The sequence below is a fragment of the Suillus clintonianus genome, assembly GCF_016758775.1.
Source record: "Suillus clintonianus strain FC179 chromosome Unknown DEU56scaffold_94, whole genome shotgun sequence".
Classification (NCBI taxonomy): Eukaryota; Fungi; Basidiomycota; class Agaricomycetes; order Boletales; family Suillaceae; genus Suillus; species Suillus clintonianus.
The window spans coordinates 29647-54810 of NW_024539318.1; the positions used below are offsets into that span (position 1 = coordinate 29647).

The 25164-nt window shown below is 49.0% G+C and overlaps 11 protein-coding genes across 11 annotated transcripts; 7 read left to right on the plus strand and 4 right to left on the minus strand.

Annotated features, from left to right (window-relative positions):
• Window positions 1-164: 164 nt before the first annotated feature.
• Window positions 165-1770, plus strand: DEU56DRAFT_826613 (uncharacterized protein). The gene is made up of 5 exons (XM_041354345.1): window positions 165-194; window positions 250-679; window positions 733-1057; window positions 1111-1151; window positions 1207-1770. The coding sequence occupies exons 2-5, from the start codon at window positions 608-610 to the stop codon at window positions 1648-1650; spliced, it is 882 nt and encodes a 293-aa protein (XP_041204203.1). The 5' UTR covers window positions 165-194; window positions 250-607; the 3' UTR covers window positions 1651-1770.
• DEU56DRAFT_826617 (uncharacterized protein) lies at window positions 1683-5996 on the minus strand. Its single transcript, XM_041354346.1, has 3 exons — window positions 5847-5996; window positions 3741-5768; window positions 1683-3690 (listed from the first exon to the last, which is right to left on the minus strand). Exons 1-3 carry the CDS (start codon window positions 5875-5877, stop codon window positions 2072-2074), a joined length of 3678 nt encoding a protein of 1225 aa, XP_041204204.1. The 5' UTR covers window positions 5878-5996; the 3' UTR covers window positions 1683-2071.
• Window positions 5997-6031: 35 nt separating this feature from the next.
• On the minus strand, window positions 6032-7672 carry DEU56DRAFT_826620 (uncharacterized protein). The gene is made up of 3 exons (XM_041354347.1): window positions 6786-7672; window positions 6586-6726; window positions 6032-6538 (listed from the first exon to the last, which is right to left on the minus strand). The coding sequence occupies exons 1-3, from the start codon at window positions 7581-7583 to the stop codon at window positions 6512-6514; spliced, it is 966 nt and encodes a 321-aa protein (XP_041204205.1). The 5' UTR covers window positions 7584-7672; the 3' UTR covers window positions 6032-6511.
• A 61-nt stretch (window positions 7673-7733) lies between these two features.
• Window positions 7734-8503, minus strand: DEU56DRAFT_826623 (uncharacterized protein). The gene is made up of 3 exons (XM_041354348.1): window positions 8442-8503; window positions 8130-8364; window positions 7734-8049 (listed from the first exon to the last, which is right to left on the minus strand). Exons 2-3 carry the CDS (start codon window positions 8258-8260, stop codon window positions 7926-7928), a joined length of 255 nt encoding a protein of 84 aa, XP_041204206.1. The 5' UTR covers window positions 8261-8364; window positions 8442-8503; the 3' UTR covers window positions 7734-7925.
• A 1723-nt stretch (window positions 8504-10226) lies between these two features.
• On the plus strand, window positions 10227-10606 carry DEU56DRAFT_744307 (ER lumen protein retaining receptor-domain-containing protein; the record flags this gene model as incomplete). Its single annotated transcript, XM_041349064.1, has 2 exons — window positions 10227-10402; window positions 10456-10606. Coding segments are annotated over 2 exons (327 nt in total), but the record flags the coding sequence as incomplete, so codon positions are not given.
• A 564-nt stretch (window positions 10607-11170) lies between these two features.
• DEU56DRAFT_826637 (uncharacterized protein) lies at window positions 11171-11803 on the plus strand. The gene has a single exon (XM_041354349.1). It carries the CDS (start codon window positions 11256-11258, stop codon window positions 11790-11792), a length of 537 nt encoding a protein of 178 aa, XP_041204208.1. The 5' UTR covers window positions 11171-11255; the 3' UTR covers window positions 11793-11803.
• A 2530-nt stretch (window positions 11804-14333) lies between these two features.
• Window positions 14334-15329, plus strand: DEU56DRAFT_744352 (isoprenoid synthase domain-containing protein; the record flags this gene model as incomplete). The annotated part of the gene is made up of 3 exons (XM_041349067.1): window positions 14334-14795; window positions 14856-15007; window positions 15056-15329. Coding segments are annotated over 3 exons (888 nt in total), but the record flags the coding sequence as incomplete, so codon positions are not given.
• Window positions 15330-16856: 1527 nt separating this feature from the next.
• Window positions 16857-18271, plus strand: DEU56DRAFT_873214 (P-loop containing nucleoside triphosphate hydrolase protein; the record flags this gene model as incomplete). Its single annotated transcript, XM_041355845.1, has 4 exons — window positions 16857-17177; window positions 17225-17257; window positions 17318-17854; window positions 18143-18271. 4 exons carry the CDS (start codon window positions 16857-16859, stop codon window positions 18269-18271), a joined length of 1020 nt encoding a protein of 339 aa, XP_041204210.1.
• Window positions 18272-18984: 713 nt separating this feature from the next.
• DEU56DRAFT_590341 (uncharacterized protein) lies at window positions 18985-20994 on the plus strand. The gene is made up of 6 exons (XM_041346963.1): window positions 18985-19664; window positions 19721-19730; window positions 19783-19824; window positions 19876-20089; window positions 20158-20242; window positions 20299-20994. The coding sequence occupies exons 1-6, from the start codon at window positions 19232-19234 to the stop codon at window positions 20586-20588; spliced, it is 1074 nt and encodes a 357-aa protein (XP_041204211.1). The 5' UTR covers window positions 18985-19231; the 3' UTR covers window positions 20589-20994.
• On the minus strand, window positions 20705-22979 carry DEU56DRAFT_590334 (general substrate transporter). Its single transcript, XM_041346962.1, has 10 exons — window positions 22819-22979; window positions 22719-22767; window positions 22497-22666; window positions 22382-22440; window positions 22120-22324; window positions 21958-22064; window positions 21621-21908; window positions 21181-21568; window positions 21023-21128; window positions 20705-20968 (listed from the first exon to the last, which is right to left on the minus strand). Exons 1-10 carry the CDS (start codon window positions 22859-22861, stop codon window positions 20821-20823), a joined length of 1563 nt encoding a protein of 520 aa, XP_041204212.1. The 5' UTR covers window positions 22862-22979; the 3' UTR covers window positions 20705-20820.
• Window positions 22980-23114: 135 nt separating this feature from the next.
• On the plus strand, window positions 23115-25101 carry DEU56DRAFT_983470 (uncharacterized protein). The gene is made up of 6 exons (XM_041359952.1): window positions 23115-23794; window positions 23851-24009; window positions 24079-24307; window positions 24372-24443; window positions 24572-24974; window positions 25042-25101. The coding sequence occupies exons 1-5, from the start codon at window positions 23374-23376 to the stop codon at window positions 24654-24656; spliced, it is 966 nt and encodes a 321-aa protein (XP_041204213.1). The 5' UTR covers window positions 23115-23373; the 3' UTR covers window positions 24657-24974; window positions 25042-25101.
• The last annotated feature ends 63 nt before the right edge of the window (window positions 25102-25164 follow it).

The window sequence follows — 25164 nt, forward strand, 5'->3', positions numbered from 1 at the left end:
GAGATATTAAACTTGTCTTGGTGCAAGGAAAGCAAAGTGATTACGCAGAGTGATGCAGGTCTCTGCACAACCGACTGCACTGCCAATATGTGCGATCCTTGCGCGTCGATTGCTGAGTCAAGCTGCTTACTCAGAAAAGTTAAAATTAGCATCGAGTCCTCGTCGTACTGTACATCCAGCACTTGGCCAGGACGGTAAGCAAGTCCCTACAATATCGAGTCAAGTTTGGCTAAACTTTTGCATACGAAGCGTAATTGCGAGCGTGGCTTCCAACATTAACGGGCTTGTCATGAAAATGCCTCGTCTTGCAAGTGTCTCGCGAGTCGCGACGCGTTCTCCACATCACGGATCCAGTCTCGTATGTTCTAATGTCGCGAACATGTCAATTGAAGTGAACATACCGTGAGGCGCGGCATCACTTCGTCAGCCTCCGTAGTAACTCTTAGGAGCCATCCCCTGGTCTCCCTGGTCTCCCAGGTACCATCTCACATCAAGAGAGCAGTATTCATCATCACAGCCATCGACAGTACAGGAGGTACAGTATAAAACCTCCTATGTTCGTCGACAAAGAGCAGTCTAAACCAACAAACCCTCTTACAAGAACAACATGTCTGAACAACTCTTCAAGTCTTTTGCTATCATCGGCGCGGGCCCCAACACCGGCATCCATATCGTCAAGGTAACTCTCATCACAATATTCTTGCACTTCTCGTCCTTGACAATCTCTATTAGGCCTTCCTCGCCATCGGCAAACCACTCCTCGTCATCGCTCGCCCAACATCCACGAACATCGCTGCCCTCCCCACCGACGACCCCAACCTAAAACTCGTACGCGCAGACTACACATCCATATCCGAGATCTCCACAGTCCTCCGCGAGCACAATGTAGACGTCCTCATCTCAACCGTCACACTCGTTTTCGGAGGTGTGGTCGGCCAGAACATTCTCGCAGACGCTGCAAAGGAAGCAGGCGTGAAGCTCTTTGTCCCCAGCGAGTTCGGTATTAAACCCCAATTGGCCAAAGGCGGTTTGGCTTTCCAAAAGACTGACTTTGCAGGCAAGTGATAATCGTAGCGCGTCGTGGCGTCGACTTACCCCCTCCGTTCACAGCTTATGCAAAATCAATCGGACTCCCAACTCTCCGCGTCTTCGTGAGTAACCACTTTCCAATATCGTTCTAACAAGCACTAAACACGACCACTACAGAATGGATTATTCTACGAATTCGTACCCTGGCCCACAGCGCTCGCCGACACAGGCAAGTTCCACATCGTAAACAAGGGAGAAACAAAAGGGTCCTTCACAGCAGTATCAGACGTCGCAGGCTACGTAGCTCACATCCTCACCACTCAACCTCCCTCCCGTCTACTTGACGCCGAAATACAAATAGAGGGACAACGCGCAACGCTCTCGGAGATCGGCGCATTGTATGGAGCTACTGCACCTGTTGTGTATTGCGATGCTCTTCCTACCGAAGGTGTCGTCAACGCGCATTTCAGGACGTTCTTCCAGAAGCATATTGGGGTTGGGGGAGGAAGTTGTGGGTGGAACCCTGTGACGGAGTCGGACGACCCGGAATCGGCTAGTAGGGATAACTCCTTATGGGAGGGGCACCACTGGTTGACTGTCGGGGAGGCTCTTGGACTGTGATTGGAACTAAGTAGAAATTCAGGACTCTTACCATGGGACTCCGTAGCTTACTCACAGCATTTATGTTTTCCTACCAGCAGTTAATCTATCACTAGATCATGCACGAATGAAGACAGTACTACTATTGTTCCTTGACATGGCTTCGGTCAGCGGTGTCAAGTTCAAGTTGTTTCGTATCGCACATGTAATGTAAGTATGTTCGTGAACAGCTGTGAGGGGGTTACGTACGTGTGTCATAAATATCAACGTAGTGTCAATTACCAAGGCTTCAAGCACAAAAAAAAATCAAGGAAAAGAAAAGAAAAAGAAAACAACAACACGCGAGATATAACCATCCATGCAGTGCGGTGCGATAATGATGCGATGATGATGATGCTGATGATGACAATGTCCAAACTAAAGTGCGATGAATCAACTAGTACTACGACGGCGGCAAGTGGTTCGCAGAAACGTCCAGCAGCGCACGTACTTCCCTGATACACTCATTCAACCGCAGATGCACCTCCTTCGCGTTGTCTAGCAGCGGCTTGATATTCTCCGGCGTCATCGCCAGTTTGAACTCAGAGAACAGCGAAGCCGAAGCGTCACCCCCGTCCGGCTGCGGCGGAGGCGCAGAGCGCACAGAACCCGACATCGCAAGCTTGTAGTTCCGAGACGGCGGTCGCGAAGGGCTCGTTCTCGGTAAAGAAACACGGTGCTGAGCCCTCGAATTCGAGCGTGCTTGTCGATCATCAACCACTTCCTCCACGTTCGACAGTCTCGTAGACCGCATTGGCCTTATAGCGCGAGGGGACGGCTCGCGCTTCAATGACGTCTGAGAGGAACACGCTACTCGGTTGGGTGTCATTGGACGCATGTCACGAGGATGATCAAGGTAAGGCGAAAGTCCCTTCTTGCCCTTGATCGTAGAAGACCCTTCGATCCCCAGTGCTCTCGCCGCTCCATCAAGATCCGTGACAGAATCAATCTGGTCCCAATCTTCCTCCTCGGTCGTAGCACTCCCTCGGCTTGCACACCGCGAACTATGGGTGCTATCCAGCGAAGACGTCGCACCAGACGACGCGTTCTTGTTCTTCTGCCCCAGGCGGAAGATAGACGCTAGTGAGGGTCGGCGTGGCGATGCCTTGTGTTTTAAAGACTGGCCATTGTACGGCGAATTCGGCACATCCCGAGTGTAGCGCATTGACTCTGGTCCCGCGCTCGTCTTGGAGCGTCGCTGGGGCTGCGATTGAGGCAGATGCGCATGCGGATAGTGATGCTGGCTCTGAGAGCCCATGGATGACTGGGTGCTTAGAGACGTGGTGGACGCAGGCAGCGGGGGAGGTGGATGGCCTGAATGGCTCCGCTTCAATGACCGCAGCATATCTCTTAGTCCACTCATGCCCATTCGGCTATGTCGTCTTTTCTTTCCATCTTGCGAAGTATGCATCGACTCTTCAGAGGGAAGCGTAACCGTGCTGCTCATCGCATCTCCCCATCGCCATTGTCGATTGACATGCGTTTCCTCTAAGATCAACGCATCGTCAGGAAGCGCACCATCTGTACTGTTAAGGATGTCGCGTAAGAGAACGAGCTGGCGCTGGGTGAGGTCGTGACGCCCTGATGTCGATCGCCATGACAGATTGGACTGTCCCGTCCCAGGCGACGCGACGAATCCGGAGGGCAGCTTCGATTCATCGCCTGACAGAGTCACCGCACGCTCCCGGCTCTTCCGGAGATCTATATCAGCCTGTGCAGCTGGTGCAGAGGTACTGGAAGACGGAGGGGAAGCAGGAGAAGGCGTGCCTCCGCCGAGCTCGATCAGTAGCTCAGCACATTCCCACGGTAACTTGTACTTTGTCGTGATTGCATTCAGCGTTGCTGCTAAGTGCTTGTGATCTGAAAAGTTGGACTTGGGCTCGGTGTTGGAGCGCAGTCGAGAACGGGGACGGGTAAGATGATTCATGGGGGGTGAAGCCGCTCGGGATAGAGGAGAACTCTCTAGGACGGTGTGTACCTCAGCGACAAGGTGATGATGAATTGCTTGCAGCTCTTTAAGTTCTGAGGAAATAGTCAGTCACGGCATGTGTTGAAACTGCAATGGTACATACTATCAACGCTTGCTGCAAATTCTCTCACCATTCCGAGGTCACGTTTAAGGCTGATCTGAGCTTGACTAATTCTTGCTGGAATCTTGAGGTCGCCAAGTGAGTTTCTCCGAGGAACAGAGGCACTAGATAATGATGGAGGGGGAACTTGCGTAGTCCGTCCTAATGATGCGGATTGAGGGGATGATGCTTTGCCAGGGGAGGTACGGCTTGCAGACACGGGGCTGGTCTTTGGAGATAGTGATGCAGGAGCGCTGCTCGAAGGCACAAATAACGACTCGATACCCTGGCTGATATTAATTGGCGCAGAGTGCGACGCGGTCACCCCGTTGAGTGTCCTGGGTGGCGATGGTGGTTGTAGCTCTATCGGAGGAAGTAATTGATCCGGATGCTCGGGCTCGTCTGGGAGTAGAGGTGGTGGGCTCATAGGGACTGATGGGAGGGGCGTGACCTCGATAGCACTCTTCTTCCTTTTGTGCTTCTTGCCGCTGACAAGACTAATTTTCCGCATGCCACCCATAAAGCCCCGATTACCCTCCCGAGGTTGTAGATCTTCCACGCTCTCATCGGGATGGCTAAACGTCTTAGATGCCGCACGACCCATCGATGAACCGTATGAAGTGTGCCGCGTCCCTGTAGAGGCTGAGATAACCTTCCCCTGAGGGACTTGCATGGACGTGGGTCTCCTGGCCGCGGAGAGAAGCGACGGCTTCACGGGCGTCCCCATGACTTCGTTGCTGCTGTTTGGATCAAAAATCTTGCTCGACTTGCGCTTCGAGAGCTTGTGGGGCGTTGACAGCACGGACGAGTGCACGTCGCTCATGCTCTTCTCGTGCTTAAGTTCAGCGGCGTGTGGGGGCGGCGGGGACCCAGACCCAGGGGGGCCGCCAGAGCGAAAAAACCAGCTCGGTCGCGTGCTAGGGCTAGGGACAGACGCAAGCGAGCTAGTCGGGCGTGGCGTGTACTCTTGGTCTTCGTGCCTCAGCTCATGCATCATTACCTCTGCAGGCCCCGTGCTGGCTCGCTTCTTCCGCACACCCCACTTCTTGACTGATCCGATGCGCGAAAGGAGAGGCGTTTTCTGTGGGCCCGTTGAACCTGTGTCGGATTGAGGGAGGGGCGAAGTAGATGGTCGCTCGGGAGTTGATGGTGGGAGTGTTGGAGATGAGTCACGTTGCTCTTCAATTAATTCGAATACATTGTTCTCTATGTGCGGAGGACGTGACTTTTTCCGTAGTCTACGTCGCTCGCGGTGTATTGGAGGACTGGGTGGTAGCATAGCAAGTGAGCCACCCGAGACGCTTGGCCTCAGTGCCAGATGGGACGTGGACGTATATCCTACTGAGTTACGTCCGCTTGTAGTCGGTATTGAGAACACAGACACGGTCGGAGAGCGTGGAAATGGTTCTACAGGTGTAAGGAATGACAGGGGGAGTGGAGGCACAGGAGGCGGGGGGGACTGCCTGAGCACGAGCTGCGACCGGCTGCGAGCCGTTACAGTTCTGTCGTCATCCTTATCCGTGAACCCAAGCTCAGCCTCATCGTCCGATGAGTCTGGATACGCCTCCTGACGCGTCCGTTTTGTCATTGGGGTCGTATCGGCTTTGTCTGTTTCAAAATCGTCATCCCAATTCTCGGGGTCAGACGCGGATTTGAGGCGAGGAGGAGTATGATATGAGTGGCGTGTTTTTAGAGTGTAGGCGTGGGGGTGCCGTTTGGCAGGGAAATCGGTCCTGTCCTCGAAGTCGTCATCCCAGTTCTCCGTTTGGGTTGTAGAGCGTCTTGTGGGGGTTGATGGGCCTGGCTCCGCCCATTCTTCAAGCGCAGGCGCAGGATAGTTCTTTCTGTCTCCCAACACCGCGGATGACGAATATTTGATGTTCTGCTGGGTTCCTTCGGTGTCCCAATCTTCAGTAAAGGCAGAACTTGCGACAGACAATCTGGGCTCTGGAGGCGCCTGATGTTTGCTGAGGGTGTTCGGCTCGTTACTCTGCTGGAATTCGAAATCATCATCCCAGTTCTCTGAGGATTCTGTACGCATCGAGTGCAAATGCAAGAAGATACATGAACATGAACATGCGCGATCATGAAGCCACTTAGCAGACCCACCTATGGCCCGGTTCTGATTTCTCGTGTTCATACAGAATTCGTCGCGTAGTGACGAGCAGCCACTGCGCCCGGAGTGGTTTAAACGTGTTCGTCTCCGTTGCTGTTGTTGAAGAAGAGAATATTTCGTATTTGTTGGAAGTGCTGCAGTCACATCAACTTGCTTTGTCGGAAAACCCCATTTGTGGCAACCACGCATGTTCAACCAAACGGTTAAACCTAACCCCTTGCAACCGCGACAGCCTGCGACTTGTGAACACACACCACGACTGTCTTCTGTCAAAGTCTGACTACGGCAGACTAGAACACACCAGTGGTATCTAAATTTCCTATATAGCAGACTCGAGGCTGCTGTGCAGTGGACATAGGGCTGCGGCTACTGCATTTAGGCTCACGCCCTGTTGGAGCGAATATTCTCATTGGTTGACAATAGGCACCACATTCATAAAACAACCGCTGGTCAATATGGGCGGTCCAGCGTGTCGTGGTTTAGTAAGTGGAACACCTTGCTTGGTTTTGTCTAGAGTGACTGAAAGAAAGAAAAATCACGGCAAATGCTGCTGTGTGCGACCGAAGCCAAATGACCTCGCAATATACAATCATGTCCGGAGCCGTTGCTGCTGCAATATTTTCTCCATTCGACGCACACCAATGTCCGCGCCCAAAGTCTATGTGCGGCTCTTTTGTTCTGCAGACTTTGAATGTTCAGTAAAGTAGTGTTTCAAGTTCAACGGGTACCTACATATCTAGTACTTTCGCTGAGCGCTGCTTGCAATTCATTAATTTCTGTTTGCATTCGGTCTAGTTCCGCTTGGCCTTGTTCGAGACCTTGTGCAAGTGCGAGACCTTGTGCGAGACCTTGCTCCATACCGGACGTGTAGAGCTGAAAAACAATGACGTATCACCATCAAGTGAGGGTGGTGACAGAAGAGTTACTACTACCTGTCGCTCTTTAGCTTCATCTGCCTTTCTCTTTAGTTCCTCTTTATTCTCTATATTCCTCCATCTCACACCGTAATCTCTGCACACAGCTTCCACACTATCAGCCTTCTGGATAGCAAGCCCACAGTAGTGAGAGCGCTGGTCAATGGGAGTGTTGTGCATTTCAATGGAATCAGGGAAGAGCTTTTTCAAAGTCTCCCACACGGTGAATGAAAACCAGTAACGTTGGTTCTGGTGAAGATGGTAGTTCGGGGCTTGTTCATTCACCACAGACAAGAGGATTGATATCTGTGCCGCCGACGGACATGCCAGAGGAGGGAAGTCAAGCGTATGAAGTTGGGTAAACGGAGTGTAGGCGTCCGCAAAGTACCGCAGAAATGTCGAACCCTGGCTAAAAGTACATACAACATCATGGGCAATAGTTTCAGAAGCTGAAGGGGAAATTAAATTGGACGTATGAATGAGTTTTGACGAGGAATTGTCGCCCGGGTCCTGCTTAGGAACGCGTTCTATGACCACGGTAGCAACTGCGGACTCAGAATTCCAATGACGAAAATGCAAGAGTAAAAACTCGTGCTGTTTGTAACGGTTGCATTTGCAATACGTGGCCCGTTTGAGCCTACATTGTAGGGAAAGATGAGTAGACATGAGCAGTATCTGCCATGCTGCCAAATCGGTGCGGCTCTCCACCAAACCGAAAAGCCCAGGAACGTCAGTAGGAGAATCTGACGTGAATGGACGAAGAAGTGTGGCGAAGAAAGCTTGAAGGCTGAAACGAGTTTTTAAGTTTTTCTTCATGACGAGTTGACAAGGGTTGTCTGCTAAACAGGTGTCTGGATGCACGGCAGTTTCATTTCGATACTGAAGTACTGACGGGTGGGTCGATGATACCGAATGGAGGTAGAACGGCAAAACCCTAAATCAAAACTCGTTACTCCGCCTTGATCTCACGGACAATAACTTGGATATCGCTGCCAGTATGGCGCAAACCGTTAAAGATGTCAGCACTGGGTGGAATTGAAAAATCGCACTAAGATGGGACTGAAGCAGCGTATCCTTACCCATCACATCCACAGATTTTGCAGCTACGATGATTCTTAGGTAAGTCCAACCGTCTTCTTCACTCATACGAACTCGCCATCACTTTTGCTGCTTACAGTGCGTGCTTGCCTTCCTTCCTTCACCGGCCGCCACTCCCTCCCCGGTTCTTACACTGAGGCGCTTGCCAAGGAAGTCCTCCGCTGGAATGTTGTCAGTCCTACCGGTACGTTTGGGGTGTTCATCGCGCATTTTTTTGACGAGTGAGATTTCAATCATTTCTGGGTTGCTTGTGTGGGCTGGCAGCCCGCAGGCAGTGGGTAGTGGGCAGTTGCAGTGTTATGGACGCCCATCACTGGCGGCAAGAGCAGGCTGGTAGCTAGCCGATCACACCAACGAGTGAAGAGCTCAAGGACGCTTGAACATCTTCGGAGCATGCATGTGCCCTCGTGGACTTCTATAACTGCAATTTACCTCGATCACATTCTGTGATCTTTGAAGTTCCGTCCTTTGACATAATGGACGCCTTGAACAAGCGCCTGTTTGTTACATGAACCGCTATGCAGCCGTCTGGCTGTCCTACGTGCCATCCTTAAACTCACCCAAATATATTTTCAGACTCAGCCTTCCTTTCAAAGTTACTTAATGAACGATGACGATACCCCTCAGTCCCTCATTTGTCCCAGGAGACGGGGGAGAGCAACCAAGCAAGAAGTATAGAACATTGTCGTAATGATATTGTTACAGCCGTCCTCTCTCCCACCTTCGCAAACTAGATCTCACAAACGACGCTCTGGTTTCTGTCGCATTTTTTGGGGCAAGGTAATCACAACGACACTTAAACCATTGGGCGTTCCCCAAGCCCTCCACCTGTGAATTTCATACCCAGCGGATGCCCCAGGTAGGTCCACGCCTCCTAAAGTCCATCATCTAGTCTGAACCACTCAACCCGGCAGTTGTGAATGAAAGAATCAAGGATGCCGCCAGAGGTATGGCAGGCATCTGCCCTTTCGGGAATTTCCAAACATGCCACCTCAGGAACTTCAGTAAGCTAGCCAACGTCAGCGCCGATTTGAAGGACACGTAATTTAATACGCTCGCGCAGAAATTCGATGGCCTGTTTGAATGGGCTCGTTTTGCCTCTGCGCATATTAAAAATATGAACACGGTGGGCTGGGATCCGGTACGCCCTCTCCGTTCCGTGGTCTCGGGAGCATCCGCAAAAGGAGTACGTTTCTTGTACCAACACATATTAGGAGAAAGCGATCCCTATGTTTTGCTATGTGATGGGGCAAATCATTACATCACCGGAACCGCTTAACATGGTTGCCTTGAACGGCATGCGACTGCATTTTCCAGATAACGATGACCGTTACAAAGTTGAGGCGGTTATGGGGTCACTGGGCTCGCTTGCCATTGGCACTGCGGATCCTAACACTCTCATACGTCGCTTCCACTCATTTTTCTACGACTTTCTCACAGAGCAGAGATGAAGCGATAAGTTCATTGGTACAGAAGAATCTTGCCTTTGCCTCGCTGCGGCTCATAGGCTTTGCTTCAACATTTGCTCTTTGAAAAACTCTTACTTACCCAATTATGCTGTCCCTGATTTAGAAACGCAAGCGAAGAACTCCTTGGTGGAGCTATCGTACTCGTATCGATTCTGGGGGACACAAGTCGAAGCCTTTTTCGACGGAGAGTTCTTCCCGTTCTGGTTGGAAGTGCTGACTCTAGCCAAGGGCCTAAGCAGTACAACGCGTTCCCTCTCCTCTGTTGCAGATTGGCTTGTGGTGCGTGACTGTAGCTCATTCTTTGGGTCCACAGAGTATCACGTGTGGTGATGTTCAGGGGATCATGCTGAGTATATGCTTATCAGCGAAGATGCCAGAGATGCCCGGCGCTTTATTCGAACTTTCGCACGAATTTACACGACATCCCGCATTTATACTTGTCCGCTCTGCCGTTTTCTCCAACGCAGTCAACGATATTCAGGAAATCCGCCGTAAAGCTTCCTCGCACTCCCCGGGTTGTTGCTGGTCATATCGTGCGGTGGTCTCTGGAGGAAAATTTAGACACCATGGGCAAGCCGGCGTTATGTCGGTTGCAATCACACAAGATAGAAAATGTTTTGTATGCGGTTCATACGACGGAGCAATCCAGGTGTGGGATATGGAAACTGGCGAGGCATTGGGTGCCTCTCTCTGAGGGTACAGTGACACCGTTCGGTGTGTCGCAATCTCACCGAATGGAAAACACATTGTGTCTGATTCAAACGACCACACAATCCGGATGTGGGATTCATTAATATCTCTCGTACCAAGACTATGCGCTTCACAATCAGGCATTGCAACGACGTGCGCATAGTACAGTGTACTACACAAGTACTACATGTATTATATCTAATACAAGTTCGAGGTCACCGAAATTCTCTGGACGTTCTCCATATATCTCGAATCTGTCGCCATTTTCCCTCAGTTGTTCATGTTGCAGCGTACCGGCGAAGCTGGGACAATCACAACGCACTTTCTGGCCGCTCTGGGTCTTTATCGTGCTCTGTACCTCCCCAACTGGATATATAGGTACGTGCGCGTGCAATGAATTCTGTTCCTGGCCGAACAGTTTTGTCCTACAGATACTTCACGGAGGATGTGGTGGACCCCATAGCTGTCACAGCTGGACTGGTGCGAACCGGGCTTTACCTCGATTTCTTCTACGTCTACTTCACAAAGGTTGTAAAATGTCAGTTTCCCCGCTCTGTGAGCTACAAAGGCAGCGAGCGCTGAGCATGCCCAATATCTCGTTTGCTATGTACTGCAAAATTCTATGGGTCTCCGAAGCATACATGAATGTCCAAGAGCGGTTCATAATGGGCAAAGCTCTGATTAATGACATGGCGGGCTCCGACAGACCAAGGTACGCAAACTCATGCCGGAAGCTCAAACTTCTGGCCGTGGAGGACTCTGTAATCGACATCACTGGTAAGCATACCTTCAGTACAGAAATCATGCAAAAGGCCCACCTTTGACGCCATGGCCAGTGGAATTACATTTGAAAGATAATCTAGAGTGCCCTGGAACGCTGAGCTCTGGTCTAGGTTTGGAATGCTCCAGTCAGGTCTAGATCTGCTTTTGATAGAAATCTTGCAAGAAGCAAAATGTTGAAACCGATTAGACTCGTAACCAGTCTGGACTACGTCTTTGATATTGTTAAGTGTTTGACGTAGTCAGACTGGTCGATCTCGGAGTGATTTGGCAGGCGAAGCGAGGAGTTTGAAATTTGGCAGATGCCGGTTGTGCCGCTTTGGGTAGTCATTGTATTTGGACAGCGCTGACCACACAAAGTTCCTTCATTCGCATCGTACAAAGCATCGTATGCCTCTAACTGATTATAGCGCATCTAGGAGCAGTACTAAATGTTAAATAGGACAATCAAATGATACCTTTTCATGCACTATACCCACCCATGATGCAGCCTGAACATTTGGCTTGGATGGTCAATCCTTCCAGCCTGGACGAGGAAGGAAAAATTCTCGCTGTCCTCAAGATACTTCGTGGATTGCGGATGACGGTCATGGACCTCATGCTGCACTCAATCTCGCAAAGACCCTCCATGACAACTTGGAGGGAAGGTTTTTTTCGGAGCAATGCACTTGTGCAATTTCTTAATGTGTTGGGCACCGACGAGCGAGCGAGCGAGCACCTCCGTGTCAGTTTACGACCCCTTGCTATCGCAATGGTTATTGATGAGGTTGACACTGAGATGGAGGCCGCTAAACATATTTTTCATATGTCATCGAAAGACGTCACCCCCGAACTACTCCTCTCGTTTAACCTCGACACATTTTTGACAGAGTGGCTGTCTTGTCCGGAGAAAGAAGTAACGGGAGAATCATTGCGAGGGTCTTGCCGGAGCCTGTTGCAGCTCGAAGTACGACGTGTCTTCCAGAAAGTAACAATACGAGACATCTGAGTTGAAACAACTTCGGATGTTGTGATCCTTGGGAAATGAAATCGAGTCGCGAGAAGGCCTCGAGAACTTGCTGGTGTTGTGTCGTTGAAAGCGCACTCGTAAAGTCCGTCGGGAGATCTTCAATCGCATCTCGAGCAGCGAGCGATAAAGGTCGTATGGAACTCATGTTTGAAACTTAACATAGCATATAGTCTGAACGAGCGTATGGTAGACGCATAAGTTGTGCTACATACGATCGAGTACCGCCGGCACGACCGGCACCTACTAAATTTCAAACTCCTCGCTCCTCCTGCCAAATTTCTCCGAGATCGACCAGCCTGGCTTCGCCACTCGACTTGTCCGTGGTATTGGTAAGCCAGGCTGGTCACGAGCCTAGAAACCGATATGATAAACGATTTTTATTGGCTGACTACGCTACTGATGTAACTCAGGTACATATATAGTATGTCATTCATTGAAGTGGCTTATATAAGCATGTCAGGTGTGCCGATTCCGGTTACGGCTGATAACCGTAAACCAGAAACTTTGTCGAGTCGAGTCGAGTGACTGGAGGTCATGGTTTATGATGGGACCATACAAGGAGGCCCCGACAAACAGTTACCTCCAGAGCCTACAGTTCTTACTCCTCATTCGCCGTGGTTGAATGGCGCAACAAGATACGGAACCTCCGACAAGACCACGATTCACGAACTTCTCGCGACGTTCATATGGAGTCGAATACTATGGTCCAGCAGGTGCTGCTGTTTATTTGCTATGGAGACAATCTACCTCACGAATGGCCGATAACTCCTGAGCACTGAAATGAAAGGGTATCTGATAATCCGTACCCGCACGGGTGCTAGCAGCCAAACCGTACCGGTTTCACCAAGGCGGATACCTGGGTATCCTCTACCCTTGTCGATTGCTAAGCGGATCTTGTGACGTAGTAAGTGGACCATCCTTCTCACACAAGCAACACTGATAAGTGATCAGATCACCGTGCGCGCCGTGTAGTGGGGGTTCCGTCATACTCGCAATCCACAAAGCGAACTTCATTCACAAAAGTTGGGGTACACGGCCCGCTCAGCTTTACTTTAATGAATGTGTGTACATATCTTGCGAATGTCTTGTGTTCGGATACTCTCGATCACCAGATTGCAACGTTTGACACTTGTGCTGGCCTTGCTTGACTATGCCTATGTGCCAGATATGATGACTGTTGTCACGTTACGAGGCTGTGTGGACGCTAGTCATAGTCAGACCTTAAATGAAAGAAGACAGTTGTTTCTTGTTCTTCTTCAAGAGTAGGTACTGTGGGTATCAGGTGAGTCTGCATTTATTAAGGCAGTTCTATTATGGAAGGCTGTGTCAGTGCCACCAGAGAACAGTACCGCTGAATGTATGTTTATAGGTTCTCAAAAAGATCATTGCGAAAATATGGTACATTGTAGGCAGGAAGTGACTTTGGATTGTAGACAAGGATCCTGGAATTGTTCTGGTATATCTATATGATGAATATATTCTATATGTTCATAGTAACAGCCTACATACCATCCTGGAGGGCCGGAGCTGCAGGAAAAATTTTCTCAGGGGGTGAACCACCAGGAGGATGTAAATACATACAACCCCAGGGGCTGATCCTACTGACCTATACTCTTGATATATTGTATATACTAGTGAATAGATGTTAGAAATAATATTCACCAGTCTATATACCTAAACACTAAAAAATGCGAACTGGTTTATGTTTTTGAGAGGTTTGTATGAATTTAACATATCTACTGATGTAGGACACTTTAGAGGCTCAAACAAGCGGTGCAATATATTCATTAACACTCTAATATATGATATATACAGTCAGAATAGCTCCCCTGCTAAAGGGGCAAAAAAGCGAATATGTTTTAGTCCTGGGATGCACATATTGTAGTCAGCACTGTAGACTACTGTACAAGCTCTTAGACAATGAAAAAAGCGGTCTATTGTATCATTTTATGTATGTACATGCCATTATACTACTTATATACATGAGTGAGCAAGGGGAAAGCTCTGGTGAAGCAGTAGAGCCAGGGAGGTAAGTGGGAATAGTGAGATTGTTGGAATATCCCAATTTGGTGATTTTTCCGGTGGTAGTGCTATTCTTGGAACTTCTTGGAAGCCTGAGAATCACCAAGGGACTCAGAAGCCATTAAGCTTAATTGTGTAGGTCTGTGGACTACAAGCAAACTTACAAAACATGTTGTGTCTTATTGGACATGGTTAAGCTTAATTTTAACAATATAGCCTGGAGGTCAGGGATCAGGGTTCATGAGAAGATCAAAGGAAATAGAAGTACGGGCCATGAGGCGAAAGATCAAGGGTTCAATGGAAGCGTCTAGCTTCTGTCACAGAAGGTCAGGGTCGGCGGGGATCAAGAAGTGTGCATCAAGCATCGTGGTGAATCATGAAGAGGTGATAGTTGTGATGGTGTGACAGGGTGAAAGGGTGAGAAAAAGATAGGGGGCCATGTTACTGTAACACCCTTCCATGTCCTGATTTTCATATCAAATATAGGTTCTAGCAAGCATCCGCCAGTCCATCGCCGAATTTCTTCAGCGTTGCGGCTTGCAATATAAGAACGTCTCAATTGACGAAGCGTGGTACTCAGAATGCTGCCAGGAGGCCATAAACCGCGGCTATCTGATGGACCTCATACTCCCGCACATGGCCGCTGGCGTGGCTATAATGTCCAACACTTACAACCACCTCCCTGACCATGCAACCAAGATGTGGATGTGCCTCTTCACCTCTGTCCTCACCTACATCGACGACATGATGGACAGGGCTGACGATCTAGGAGACGTGTACCGTTTCAACGAGCGGTTCGTGAATTGCCAGCCACAAGGGCATCCAGCCCTGAATGCACTTGATGGGCTCCTACGGGAGGCTCCTTGCTATTATTCCTCACCGGTGTCAAATTTGATCGTTGCATCCTCACTCAACTTCATGTCTTCCATTTTGCTTGACAATGAAACTAAAGATATGCTGGTATAGTATTTCTCCACTGGCAATAAAGGCAGCTTAAATTTTAACCCTTCGTGTTGACAGATCTCGCCGCAGGCTCCCTCGTACCCCTGGTATTGTAGACTGCTATCAGGCTTGGCTGATGCATACGGACTCTGCATTTTCCCTTCCACACTCCCGCTTCGGGAATACGTTCAATGTATGCCGGATGTAACCATAGTCATAAACCACACAAAGTAAGCGCATCAATTTCCCGTTGGCGTCTCTGACATGGCTTTATTCAGTGATATATTGTCATACTACAAGGAGGTGATCAAAGGCAACACCACAAACTACCTGTCACTTATGGCAGCCTCTCGTGCTCTCACTAAAGAGGATGCTCTGCGCGAACTCATCGAGAAAACTGTGCAAGCGCATCACAATGTCCTCGAATTATTGAGACCATGTGCCGAGGCCTATGATGCCTACGTCAGTTTTTTCGATGGATATGTCAAATTCCATGCTACTGTAAAAAGGTATAAGCTGGAGGAGATCATGTCAGAGAGATTGTCTTCGTGATGGATACCCCTTCTTACGGTACTTTTGAACCTTCTGTGTGTTGACCGCATCTTAAAGTAGCTAGCTGTCGCATTTTCCACTTGCCTGATACTCTGTTCCAAGATCTGTTGCTACTTGCCCTTTCAATTTTCTTACTTTCCTTGAATTCTTATACTTCCTCCACCTACGTAAGCTACTACTCTGGCCACAATAATTCTTAGGGATGATACATAGCTCACAGTTTGTATTTTTTATTCCACGAAAAATGGACTAGAAGTGTTTTGCAACACCGGGCCAGAGATCTAGATGCGGTATGTTTATGTAATAATATTTGTAATCGAAGACTCTGAATTACCTCCACGTGTTACATGTTATGTTGTGCTCTTACCATGACTGTGCGTAGTAAGAATGTCGACTAGAGTAGCGTATGCAAATAATCAGGCAATCATACAGAATGTGGATACACTTTTGCAAGAGGACAGCTGGACTAGTACTCCTTCTGTGCCCATCTCATGACCCGAGAATGTTAATGTGTCTGATATAGTTCTTTCTAGTCACCTCACATTGATGTTTTGCTTGCGCATGTTTTTGGTGTTGGGATTGGGATTAGCGGAGTCGATGGGAGTGGAAACGGAGACGGAGACAGGAACAGAGATGTAGTGCGAGCACGACCAGGTACTGACAGGTGATGTTGAGTGACACTCAATGTCTAGCACCCTGGTCCCCGTGGCGTATCGCTGGACTAAATTGGTTTGGCAGGTCATTGGGAGCCCTACTAGGCTGTCGCTGTCCTTGGCCAGGATACATGGCGTTACTAGTGGGCAGCATCGAGCCGTGGGGAGGAAGCAAGAGAAAATCTGGAGCTGCATGGAGGATCCCTAGGAAGCACGAGTAGCGCACGCACGATAGTATTAATCAGATAATAATCAGACTTGTTTCCTATTCTAATCGGAAGTAAACTCGACGTGCAAATCCCTAAAATCCGATGTGGGATTAGACTGTAGTGCACTTATGGAGAGCCCGCAAATCCACTGTTTCCGGTGTCGAGTTTGTGCACCGCAAATGTACCTTTCCTGACCCTAATATTTGGAGAAACATCTATTTTCATACATCGTATTACTATCCTATTATAGGTTCTATTCTTTGTCTAATCTGGCCCGATTATTTTCTCGTTTCTGCAGTAGTGATTGGACCTAAAAACATGTACGGCACGCGAGGTACAAAGATGCAGCCTCGCAAGGATAGTATCAGACTCCAAACCATCGGCGGTGTGTAGAGTCTCGTGTTAGTACATTCCGAATACAATACATTTTTTAAACCCTGCACCTCAATTCAAACACCGCAACTTTTGGACTCTACACACCTAGCCGACTGGCACAACTTGTTGTGGCGTCAAGTTTGCCACTGTTTGAATTCCTTCTGAATGATGGATCAAGCCGTCAGGTACACCGGACAGACGGCACCCTGGAGGTCAATTTGCGTGACGTGACTGATGCAATCCCATTTTGGATTCATTTCTGTTAAGTGTTAACATTTACCATACTCAGAATGTCTCCTCGTCGTTTCGATGTCCCAAGCTTCGTGAACATGAAGCAAACTGTCCAAGAGAAGTTTGGCTTGTCTCCCTGCACCTGGCAGCTTCAGGCAGCTCAATATCAGCTCAACAGCAAGGATGTTATCACGATCTCCCCAACCGGCTCTGGAAAAACATTGACATTTTGGATTCCTCTCCTATTTAACGCAGGTGGGATTATCATTATCGTGACGCCGCTGAATATATTAGGAGAAAAGAATCAAAAGGAGGCAGAGGCATTGGGTTTCCCCGCCATCAATCTGTGTAAAGAGACTGCCTCGGATCAGGCATTCAAGGTATGTAACAAAATTCTGATAATCTCTTCATCATTAATGTTGCGCAGGACATTGAGAAGCTTAAATATCACGTCATTACGGTCAGCCCAGAACGGTTACTCAGCGACTCACATTTTCAGGCGTTATGGAAGTCGAAGAAGTTCACTGAGAAGATATTCAATATAATGTTCGACGAAGGGCACTGCATAAGTGAATGGGGCGCGGACTTCAGGCCGCTATACAGTCAGCTGGGGAACATTAGATGGTATTTGCCGGACCATGTATCAGTTCATGTCGTATCGGCAACCATGCCACCTCACATTTTGGCCGATGTCACTTCAATGCTCCGCATCCGCTCACATAATGTTGCGAGGGTCACCAGGTCTAACAACCGTCCAAACATCAGCATTATTGTTGAAGAGATGAAGTTCCCGCGTAATACCATGCATGATCTAACCCGAGTCTTGGAAATGAGGCTCGGAGACGTGAATCCACCGCCAAAGTTCATGATCTTCACGAATTCTCGGATTTCGGTGGAGATGACTTGCAACCGCTTGTGGTCAGATGTGCCTGGACATCAGCAGGGAAAGATCGTCTGGTTTCATTCTGGGATGTTGATGGAATTCCGCGTTGATGTGATGAACCAGCTTCAAGCAGGTGAACTGTGGGGAATTTGCTGCACCGACGCAGCGGGAATGGTCAGTGACTATCACATTAGTCTTAATGTGCGCACTAATGTACTCAACTTGAAAAAAAGGGACTCGACCTGCATGATATTAAAATCATTGTACAATGGGGTTACACTACCGGAGATCGAAACTCGCTCACGATGTGTTGTAGCGCTACATTCCTTTCACCCGCACGACGCTGCCGTTTCCTTGGTCGTTTGTCAAACTCCCCATCGTCCTCTTCATCCCCGTCATCATCGTCTTCAAAATGTGGCTCATCTCCACCCAACTCGCCCAAGTCCATCTCATTCTGTGAAGGGGTATCTTCGGGTGCTGGAACGTGGCCAGCAGGGTGCGGCATTTTTCGACGGCGGTATTCTCTGCTGTCGAGTCAAGCTGAGACAAGGTTCCAAACGTTTGGAGCAACTCCTTGCATCGTTACGGTGAGCTGACTCATAAAAGTCGTTTCCAGCTGCTCCACAGTCGCGGAGGTGGCCTTGAAGTGGAGGCCGTGGTGCTCGAGTGATAGCTCAGCAACCTCCTCACACAGCTCTCTGCGTAGTGTTCCTGCTGCCCAGGAAAAAAACCGATGTATGTGAGTTCTCATTATCGTATAACTGCGCACAAATGTGAGCTGCGTTCATTGTCAGCGAGTCTTGGCTGGCAGCGTGAGCGGTATATCTGCTGTCCAATATTGTACTGACGAATCCCGCTGCCGACAGGTTGTTTTGCTGCAGGCACTGCAGGACATTCGTCAGTCGAAGTTCGAGGCTCATTCTGGGGGTGCACAGTGGACTCTGGAGTGGTACTGTATTCATTTTGTACTCCTCACCTCATGTTTTGCACGATGTTGTGCATGATTCTGCTGTACTGGTTATTTAGAAATATAATTATATAATATGAATATATATAATATAAATATAATATAAATATTACCTTGTCACACCTGCCGTTGTACTAATAAGCTTCCCGGTGTACCTGACGGCTTGATCCATCGTTCGGAAGGAATTCAAACAGTGGCAAACTTGACGCCACAACAAGTTGTGCCAGTCGGCTAGGTGTGTAGAGTCCAAAAGTTGCGGTGTTTGAATTGAGGTGCGGGGTTTAAAAAATGTATTGTATTCGGAATGTACTAACACGAGACTCTACACACCGCCAATGGTTTGGAGTCTGGGATAGTATGTGCTAAGATATGTCTGTATGTTACGAAAGTTAAGCGGCCAGGCTGGATCCGATCCACTATGCACTACCAAATCTTTGTTACCCGCTTCATGTTTTACCACCGCATCCCTCGAGACAATTCGCGCTCAAAGATCGTCACGCTATGTTGAACTGTCGACTCACCTTTAAATCCATCAAGTAATTGTTTGTTTAGGTCGAGACCATACGGTTTTGAGTTTTGACCTTATGCTTACTGTCATTCGCACGAGTCAGCTGTTGAGAGCATCAGTACTACTACACCCTCACGTCCATTTCACCACCACAGCCCATCGCACTATGGGAAAGAACAACAAAAAAAAGTCCAACACCACCCCTGCTGAGACCTACCTCCGCCTTCCCCCGCTCGCAGATGCCTCCCTTGCTGCCCAGCCCATCATCGACACGCACACTCACCTCGTGTCAACGTTCTCAACTTACCGGAGCAAGTACAAGGACGGGACGCTTTACACTATCCATGACTTTGTGCGCGAGATGTATCGCGATCGCAACGTGAGGGCGATCGTAGACGTGTGGTGTGAGGCACCTGTATTGATGACGTGGAGGGAGCTTGCGGACTCGGCACTGACTGCAGAGGATCGGGAACAGAAGTGGGGAGGCGTAGACTATTGGTTTGTGATGGGTGAGCTATCCGATCGCACGTTGTTCTCGATTCCTGCGCTAAGAGTATTCCGACAGGCGTCCACCCGTGTGTACTAATTCGTGCGTCTTACACGAGAGTGAACTGATGATCGGCCCAGACATAATGCAAAGGAGTACGACGATTCAGTTGAGGCTTCCATGTATGTTTCCACGTTCCTCGTTATTCAGGTGATTTGATTCGAATGTTTCAGCCTCGAAGCGATGGCCCACCCACGATGCGTAGGCTGGGGAGAGATGGGTCTTGATTACCACTACGACAACTCCCCACGCGCAATCCAGCAAGAAGTCTTCATCCGACAGTTGAAGCATGCCGTCAGGCTGGGCAAGCCGCTCACGATCCACACGCGCGAAGCGGAGGCGGACACAGAGAGGATTCTCATGGAGCACGTCCCTGCCGATCACAAGGTGCTGCCAGCGATCACTCTCGTTTTTAAATTCCCGAGGCTGATAATTTAATGAATCCCCTTTCAAAGATACATATACATTGCTTCACAGACTCCCCAGAATTCGCACAGCGACTGCTTCAGCATTTCTGTAATTTGTACATCGGGATCACTGGTACGCCTGTTATTGTTGAGTTCGATAAACCTTTGAACCAGTCTAATACATACAAGGGGTCATCACATATTCGACGAACCTGAACACATCGAATATCGTCAGTCAGATGGCCGCGAGCGATGGTGGACCACGTATACTACTGGAAACGGATGCGCCATACATGGTCCCCTCTAACCTCTACAACTCTATACCGGAAATCAAAGGCAGCAGGTTGCCCTTGTGTCACACTGCCATGATCCCGTGGGTTGCAGAATACACCGCAGGAAAAGCTGGACAACCTTGGAATGGCGCAGATATCATGAAGCGCGCAAATGAGAATGCACAAACAGTATACGGCGTCCAATAGAACCATTGTAAATCTTGACTAGAGCCCATCAGCCGTGGGGCACCGCTAATGGTATACATTGAACGTGAGGGTAACAAATAGCTTGTAAAATACAGATAACGGCATAGCAATGTCGAGCAGCAAGCAGTTTAGTAGCGGTATAAATACTACTGATCTTGAACTTATCCCAGTATAGTTGTGGTCATCCCAGGTAATAGCAATGTTGATAGGCAAGCGCGCACGGTGAAGCAGATTATACTTTCTGGTCGATAGATTGTTGGGATTTTGTTTCCCCGTGGTCGAGCGCACGTTCAATGAACGCTTCGCGGGACTCTGCGCTGACTGAGCCGAAAATGATATCCATCTCCTCTAGACTACGACCCTTGGTCTCGGGAAGGAGCCTGTTGGGCATAGTGTAAGCATCGATCAAGGAATCGGTACATGAATACACTGACAGGGAGAAGACCGCCATTCCGCCAAGATTGATCGTAGCAAACATCATGAAGAGTTTGTATCCCAAATCAACCTCGAGTGTTGGGGTGACTTTCGCCACAACGAAGTCTAAAGGACCGAGTCAGCAGCATTACAACATTTCCCACTAGTTAACACGCACTCCATAGCCATTGCGAACTAGAACCTACGGCCAATCCGTAATGCCGAGTCCGTGTGGGGAAGATATCAGAGACATAAACCCACGGAAGAGGACCCCATCCCATAGAGTAGAAGCAGACGTAGATGTAAAGCATGGCAGCCATGCCTTTTGAAGACGGTGCCGGAGGTGGCGCAGACTGGCCAGCCGGAGGCGTGACGACGGGATGTGTTTTCAAAATAGCGCCGATAATGAAGAACGTGATTCCCATTCCCATGGCGGATATGAACAATGAGGCTTTACGACCGAGACTCTCGACGAGGAAGAACACGAATATTATTGTTGCAACGACTTTCACGATACCGTAGATTCCAGAAGCCAAAAGAGAATTGGTCGTCCCTGAGTACCCGATCTAATATCTGTCGTGTGAGCGAGAGATGAGGGAATGATATGGGGAGACTCACGGAGCTGAAGATCTGAGGTGCATAATAGCCAACAGAGTTTTGTCCGCTCCATTGCTGCAATAAGAAGATCACGAAGGCAATGACGAATCGGACAAAGTTTCCCTTCCCGAAGAAGGCTTCTTTCAATCCAAGGCCTTTACGAGCCTCCCGTTCTTCACGAATAGCAGCTTCAATTTCAGCAAATTCACGGCGTACTTCTTCCGAATCAGAAGTCTCCCTCCGCAAGTATGCAAGATTGGCAATGCCTTCCGCAGCATAACCTTTGGATGCAAGCCAACGAGGAGACTCCTGCAGTAGAACGATCTGCAATGTTCTACTCAAGGTCGGGATCACTGACCTTGACTGTGAAAAGACCCAGGCACATTATACCCGCAGGAACAAGCTGAAATCCAAAAGGAATTCTCCAGACTTTGGGGCTGTCCGCCATGTGAAGGCTGACACCAACTAGGTAATTAGCGTGAGCTCCATCCCAATCAAAATGAATGAACGCGGACTAAACGATTTATGAAATATGAAATCATGACACCGATGGCCACCATAATCTGGAAACACCCAGTGATGCGACCACGGACATTCTTTGGCGAACATTCAGAGACATAAGCGGGCGCGACAGCAGAGATACCACCGATGCCGAAGCCGGAGATAACTCGACCGCCGTAAATGTATGCAATACCCCGGCTACCACCGGCAACCGTGGTAAGTATCTAGAACCGCCTGGGTAAGAGGCCGCATCGGACACTTTGTTTAATAGAACCACCTACCGCGCCAATAGCGAAAATGATGGTGAAACCAATCAATGTCAATTTCCGCCCCAACCAAGCTACGTGGTGATCGGAATGTATCAGTCTATCGGCGAGCAGTCACCGCTGTACTAACCCGAGATAGGTGCACTACCCAGAGCGCCAAAGAATGCTCCTGCCTGCAACACAGAAACAACATTGGAAGAGACCTCAGTATCCTTGCTTTTGTTGATGGTGCCGTCGGCGTTGACTAGACCGAAATTGGTCTCGAAGTAAGGCTGGGAGACGACACCTCCAGCTATACCGCTATGTCACAATCAGACAGGCGTTTGTGAGGTTTCGACGAAGAAGAACATACGTGTCATATCCGAACAGAATGATGCCCCAGTAAGCCACGAATGCGAGCCCTGCAAAGTGTTGAGCAAAAACATGACCACCAAACAGCATTTGCGACTGACAGTAAACGCGAATATTCTTGAAAGTATCACCGCTGAACATCATGGTGACGACGATGAACAGCGCTGGGAAGAATTTGACACGTTATGAAGAGGGATAAACCTCTCAAGCTTGCTGTTGCGCCTGAGCATATGACTTTACTATTAGCAAGCATTTGCTTCCGTGGATCCTGATTGACGATCGTTTAAGTTTACCGATGTCCCACCTGTACGGCATCGTGCGGCCCGCCGGTCGGCCGGTCCCCCAGTGGACCGTTGTCAACTGCCACAAGCAGCAACGCTAGACTTGCACTTTTCCTCCACCTGTCAAAGTTTATAGCGAGCTTCATGTGAATGAGGTAGTGACATGTGGTCCCGCAGATAGACGCCTTACTCCCGCCCATACACTTCTTTTCGTCTACAGTTCTGATGCTCGTCATTCGTTGAGTCCAACCGCTTCTGCCAAGTCTCGATTCTCCGATGTCCGCTCGCCGTGAGGTTTCTCGTGCTTGGAGGCCCCTATTTTCTTGTCATAAACCCCTCTAGGTTTGGATCTCCTCTGTCGCTCTCTCCTCCATAATGGCTACCAAGTCTGACGAAGTTGCTCCCGCACCTCCCTTGTGTGACTTAATTTATCTGCCTGTGTCAGCAGATTCCGTCCAATGCAAGCACTGGAATAATGCCCTATGTTGCATCCGTGATATTGTCTCCCAACCCCCGGGTTTCGGAACCCCTTCCTCTGTCACCTCGGCTGTCAATGCCTGTGCTGCTACTTTGCCAGCCGCAGAGTTTTCGGACCTCCTTCAAACTCGCAATATTGAAGGTCACACGGCGCTGTATTGGGCAATTGTGAATAACCGGCCAGAAACTTTTTCGTTCCTTGCTGGATTTATATCCCAATTTTCGTCGGATTGCTCATCCGACTTGCGCCTCGCATGCATGACAACCAGCGACAACGAATTGTTTACGCGGCTGAATCTTGGGGGTAATAGTAATGATCGTAAGTACATAATAAATCCCGCCCAGGAGACCCATCAATGTATTGATGCTAATCAGCCAAGGACGAGCCTTTGAGACGCTCTTTAGGTTGTCCAGCAGACGAGATTCAAGTAGCTGGTAGTGAACCGAATCAGTTTGTTGCTAGTTTCCGGATCAGAATGTTTCAGAAACGCCTGCGCACTACACAAGACATGCGTTGCGAATTTATTGCAGGAGGTGTGTAGTCCGCTTGTTTCGCTTCGTTTTTCATAGTTCACGCTGATGCGGTGGCATCAATCCCTGCAGGTCGTATATGGTGGTTACGCTTTTATATGGCGCGCATTAAAAAGATTTGGTGCGCAGAGATTGGGCTTTCTGGCGATAGTCTTCCAGCGCGTCCGAGTTCAGACGCTGTACTTTTGATCGAGGCCCACAAACAGAAAAACAGTCGTCTATCTAATGCGCTTCAAATATCGTTAGAATTAGCGGACAGATACAAGCCCGAGCCCAAGCATCTGTCGGTTGCACACGTGAGGTAGGTTCATTTTTTTCTGACTCAACGAAGTCTAGGCGTACTGATCGTCTTATGATTACTGAAGGGCTCTACATAAATTTGAATACAGCACAGCTCCGGAGATCTGCAATGAGTTGGGCGATTGGGTAATGCATGAGTAAGTTTTCTCACTTGTTTCCTCGTCTCGGTCCGTGTCACAATATGTGCTTGGAGCCGTGATTTTACCGATCTTGATACTTGATCTTCTCCCTTGATGACCCGCACTGACTGGCACTTTTGTTCTAGCAACTCTATATATGTTGACAACGAAGGCACTCTGCATGCGAAGCTGAAGATCAAGTTATCGCTGTTTGCAACCCCAGATAAGTAGTTGAAACCGGTGATCGTTCGCTCGATCATGAGTTCGATCATGATGTTTCTTCATCTCTACACGGAAGGCGGCCGAGGAGCAGTAAAGTCTGATGACCGTCGTTTTCCAGAACCAGTACACATGTGGTACCCCGAAAATCAGATGATGTATCTATCTCATACGATAATCTTTCTTTAGTATGGACGACAGGGGACACAGTTAAGTGTTTAGACAACCCGGCGCAGCATTATGCTCGAGCAAGACTGTTCTGACTGGTAAGTTCCGCACTACTTAATTCTGCTCCGCCGATCAGGTTCCCGTAACGCGCCACAGCAATTTGTGAGTCCTCCGTCGACTTGTCTGACCTGGTTAGTTCCGCAGTACTTAATTCTGCTCCGCCGATCAGGTTCCCGCAACGCGCCACAGCAATTTGTGAGTCCTCCGTCGGACAGGCACTGGGCAGGGTCACAAAATTAGAGGGGATTGTGCGCAGCTGGGTTCGGGTGCTCCAGAGGAACCGAATCGTGTT